Raw genomic sequence first — 4,452 nt, 5'->3', positions numbered from 1 at the left:
AGGGAATGGCTTCCCAGTGCCAGAGGGCAGGGTCAGATGGGATATTGGGAAGGAATTGCTGGCTGGGAGGTGGGGAGGCCCTGGCCCAGGTTGCCCAGAGAAGCTGTGGAAGGAACCTACAACAACCACCCAGGGCTGACAGAAGCCAAAGTGTGTTGTCATGGGCATTGCCCAGATTTCGGGAACCTCGGCCAGCCCTTGCTGGGAAAGGGTCTCCTTCCCATCCCTTCCTTGGAGTATTTGTGGACTGGGAGTGCTGGGGGGCTGGAGAGCCCAGGTGTTCCCAGCCTCTCTGCTCATGGAGCTGTGGGAAGCCCCTGCTGCTCCAAGGGGTCAGTGTGGGGACGGGGATGTGCTGCTGGCTGGAAGCAAAGGGAGCCTGTGCCGAATATCCCATCCCTGTGGATGAGGAGGAGGAAGACCTGGAGCACTGCACCTGGGATTGGCAATCCCAGGGTGTGTTTGGCCAGGGACAAGCCCTGGGAGCCCCTCCAGGGGATGGGGTTCCACACTGGAGGGCCTCCCCAGCTCCCAGCCCTGCTCATCCGTGCCCTGCTCCCCCCTCCAGAACAGCCTGGGGTTGATCTACACCATCTACGTGGACGGGCTGAGCGTGTCCTTGGAGAATGTCATCGGGAACCTCCTCACCTGCACCATCCCCATCACGGGGGGAGCACAGGTGGGTGTCCTGCCCCTCCCTCTCCTTCTCCATGCCCTTCCCTTTCCCTCTCCATGCCCTTCCTTCTCCATGCCCTTCCCTCTCCCTCTCTGTGCTCTGCCCCCTCAGCAGCTCTGTCAGAGCCAGGCCGGGGGTCCTGCTCAGCTGGGCTCTGGGTTTACTGTGCTGGGTGAGCTGAGTGGGACCCGTGGGCAGGGCCTGGCTCCGTGCCCTGCTGCCTTCCCAAGTACTTCGGAGCACAAACACCAAAATTCCGTGACGTGGAGCTGCTCAGCTGAGCAGGTCCTGCTGCTTGGCTGGGCTGCACTTCCCATCCCAGCCAGTGGCTCCTGCTCCCTTGGGAAGGAGACTGGGAGCTCGACCACCAGCTGACGTGGGTGCTGCTCCCTCTGTGCAAACACATTCCATGGGCCGTGGTCACTCCTGCACTCCTGGCTCCGTTTGCCCGGAGAGCTGCTCCGGGGCCGAGTGGTCACGGGCCATCTGTGAGAGCAGGGCTGGGGCAGCTGCAGGGACACGGGCCAGGGAGGGCCAGCGATGCCAGACGGGCAGCCTGGAGCTCTCCTCGGAGCACTGGGCTGCTCCTGTGCCTGGTCCTGTGCCCGTGCCTGGTCCTGTGCCCGTGCCTGGCCGGCGTCTCTGCTGGACAGGGCCTGTGCCCAGAGCCGAGGCCATCACACCCCCTGCCCCCCCCTTGGAGCTGAGTGTCCCTCCAGCAGCTCCTCCTGCTCCAGGCAGCCCAGCTGGGCTCAGCAGATGGGACAGGGGGGGTCAGCCGAAGCTGCCTTGGGGATGGCACAGAGGGAGAGCCCAGCTGGACCCCCTGGCAGGAGGTTGGGGACAGCAGTGCGATGCCCTGGGGCTTTCCTGCCATGGTGACACCTCAAATGTCACCAGGGAGCTGTGCTTGTCTCCCCCTTCAGCTGAGCTCCTCTTCCTCCAGCACAAAGTGATATTAATTATCCCACATCCAAGTGGGGGAGTCTTGGCGAGGCTGGAACAGCACCAGAGTGCACTGGGACAGCACCAGAGGGCACTGGGACAGCACCACAGGGAACTGGGACAGCACCACGGGGCACTGGGACAGCACCACGGGGAACTGGGACAGCACCACGGGGCACTGGGACAGCACCACAGGGAACTGGGACAGCACCACAGGGAACTGGGACAGCACCACGGGGCACTGGGATGGCACCACAGGGCACTGGGGCAGCACCACAGACCCCCAGTGCCTCCAGACAGGGGTTTCCTTCCCCCTGTGCCCGTGACCCTGAGGGGGTTCTGCTTCCTGCCCCCGTGTCTGAGCAGGTTTTTGGGCAGGAGCCCCTGGAGCTGCCGTAGGTTTGGGGCTCCCTCTGAGCCCCCAGAGTGCTGCAGATCCCGGGAGAGCCCGGCACTGCTCCCGTGTCTGCAGGAGAGGGATGGAGCCAGGCCCATCCAGTTCTCCAGAGAGGAGAGCGGGGTGCTGCCCACTGCCAGGGCACAGGGGCTGTGCCAGACACCCTGGGTTTGCAATCCAGTCCCGTGGGATCTGCCCGGATCCGGTTCCTCCCGGCGGGACGAGGAGGGCTGGCCGGAGCAGGGCGGCTTCTGCAGCCGCTGTGGCTCGCTGGGTTTGGCTCAGATCCATCCCCCCAGCTGGGGCAGGACCGCTCTGTGCTGTGGGAACAGGGACTGTGTGACAGGGGGGACAGTTTGGTGGCACTTCCCTTCCCTTCCCGTGCTTTACCTGTTCTCCTGCTGTGTCCAAGGCTCTTTCCCGGTGCCGTAGCCATGGCTTTCACTCCATGTCTGTGTTTGTGTATGTGGGCTCCTCTCTGAGCATTGTCCCTGCTCGTGGCTGGCTCTGCCCGTGTCCATGTCCCCCTTGTCCCGTTGTCCCTTGTCCGTGTGTCCTAACTGACTGTGCTCTCTGTCTGTCCCACCTCAGCCTGACGCGGACGACGAAGCAGCGGTACGAACTTCTTTTCTTTCCCACATTTCTTTCCCACATTTCTTTCCCACCTTGGGGTCTGTCCCCTCGTTAACAGCCTCTCTGTTAATTGCTCTGAGTGTGGCCCACCCAGGCCTGTGTCCTGGTGGTCTCAGGGCACCCTGGGGTGTCTGTGTCCGTGTGTGTCCCGGGACGTGTCCCTGGGCTCCGGGAAGGGGCTGCATTCCTGGCTGGCCCTTCTGCCTCTCTGTGTGTTCTGGGGGTTGTGAAAGCTGGGCTGGAGGAGCAGGTCAGGGGTCTGGCTCTGCTCAGCCATGGCCCTGTCCAGCACTGGATTTTGGGGCTGTTCCTGGTGGGATCTGGGAGCTCTCGTGGCTGCGGGGAGGTGGCGAAACCTGCTATTGCAGGAGCGTGTTCCCTGGAGAGGTGTGGAAAAAGGAGGAGAAGGGCCAGAGCTCTGCTCCTGCCCCAGCCCCTGCAGCCTAGAGGGAGCCTTGGGATGTGTAAGCGTCCCTGTGCCAACTGGGAATGGGTTCAGTCTGGGAATGATAAGTGATGGTGGGGAAGAAGCAATGAGCCTGTGCCCCGTCTGTCCGTCCCTGCTCCTGCTGCCAGAGAGACTGCAGAGCTGGAGCTGCTCCCTGGTACAGCAGGGCTGGGTGGGCACAGACAGGGGAGCTGCTCCCCTTGGGTCCAAGGGCCTGGAGAGCCCCCGTGGCCTGGGGAGATCTGGAGTCCTGGGGAGCCGTTGTGTCCCACCTCTCCGTGCGGATCTGGGGGCCGCCGGGATGTCGCTGGTGCTGGCTGGGAATACTGAAACAGGTGCCCTTCCTCCCCTCAGCCCGTGGACCCAGTCAAGCACCCAAGGGGTTCAGTGGCAACATCCTCTTCCTTCTTTCCTCTTCCTTCTTCCCTCTTTTCTCTCCCCTCTTCCCGCAGCAGCCGTGCTCCAGCCGTGCTGGGGGCGGGGGCTGTGCCAGGGGTGCCCTGTCCCCTGCACCGGGGGGGTTTGGCTGCCCCTGCCTTGTCCCCGTGCTGTGCCAGGGTGATCCCGGTGACCGGGTGTGTTCCCTTGCAGAGGACGATCTCCCTGGGGGCAGGGGACAGGCAGGTGATCCAGACTCCCATCAACGACTCGCTCCCGGTCAGCAGCTGCAGCGTGGCCCTGCTGTTCCGCCAGCTCGGTGAGACCCGGCCCCACCCTGCCATGGCCTCGGGGCCACAGTCTCTGCGGGTCATTCCCACCTGGCCTTGGCTCCAGAGCCTCCCCGGACCCTTTTCCAGGAGGGTGGGATGTGGGGCAGGGGTCATGAGGAGCAGCCTGGGTGCAGGAGGAGAGCCCAGAGCTGGTGTTGGCCTCGTGCCTCCCAGTAAAGGACTGGGGCAGCCCGGGAGCAGTGGGAGCATCTCTGGGAAGAGGGCCTTCCCTGGGTGACCCAAGAGTGGCTCTTTGGGGGATGCTGAGCTCCTCTCTCGGGCAGGGTGTGGGGATGGGGAGTGGTCTCCAGCCCTGGGGGGTGGGTCAGGGGTCTCTGGAGGGGTGCAGGAGGGGTCCCCCTGTTTCTGAGTGCCCTCCTGTGCCCTGCCCAGGCATCACCAACGTGCTGTTCCTGTTCTGCGCGGCGCTGACCGAGCACAAGATCCTGTTCCTCTCCAGCAGTTACCAGAGGCTGACAGACGCCTGCCGGGCTCTCCTGGCTCTCATGTTCCCCCTCAAGTACAGGTGAGGGGTCCCTGAGCCCCCCACCCTCCACCCTGTGCCAGCTCTCCTGCCTCCCAGTGTGACTGGGGAATCTCCCAGCCCTGCCTCCCTCCTCTCCAGGCAGGATGGGCTGAGCTG

At 64.1% G+C, this 4,452-nt stretch overlaps 1 protein-coding gene across 1 annotated transcript in view; it reads left to right on the top strand.

Annotated features, from left to right (window-relative positions):
- SBF1 (SET binding factor 1) overlaps window positions 1-4,452 on the top strand; it is a gene marked incomplete at its 5' end in the record, with an annotated part of 41,244 nt that overhangs the window by 5,492 nt on the left and 31,300 nt on the right. Inside the window, 4 exon segments of the mRNA XM_029958143.1 lie at window positions 569-679; window positions 2,610-2,633; window positions 3,691-3,796; window positions 4,203-4,393. Of these exon segments, the coding sequence (XP_029814003.1) occupies window positions 569-679; window positions 2,610-2,633; window positions 3,691-3,796; window positions 4,203-4,393 (432 nt within the window).

This window comes from Manacus vitellinus, unplaced genomic scaffold (assembly GCF_001715985.3).
Source record: "Manacus vitellinus isolate BGI_N305 unplaced genomic scaffold, ASM171598v3 scaffold_141_pilon, whole genome shotgun sequence".
In the NCBI taxonomy this organism is placed as follows: domain Eukaryota; kingdom Metazoa; phylum Chordata; class Aves; order Passeriformes; family Pipridae; genus Manacus; species Manacus vitellinus.
This window is presented reverse-complemented; position numbering and strand designations above follow the sequence as displayed.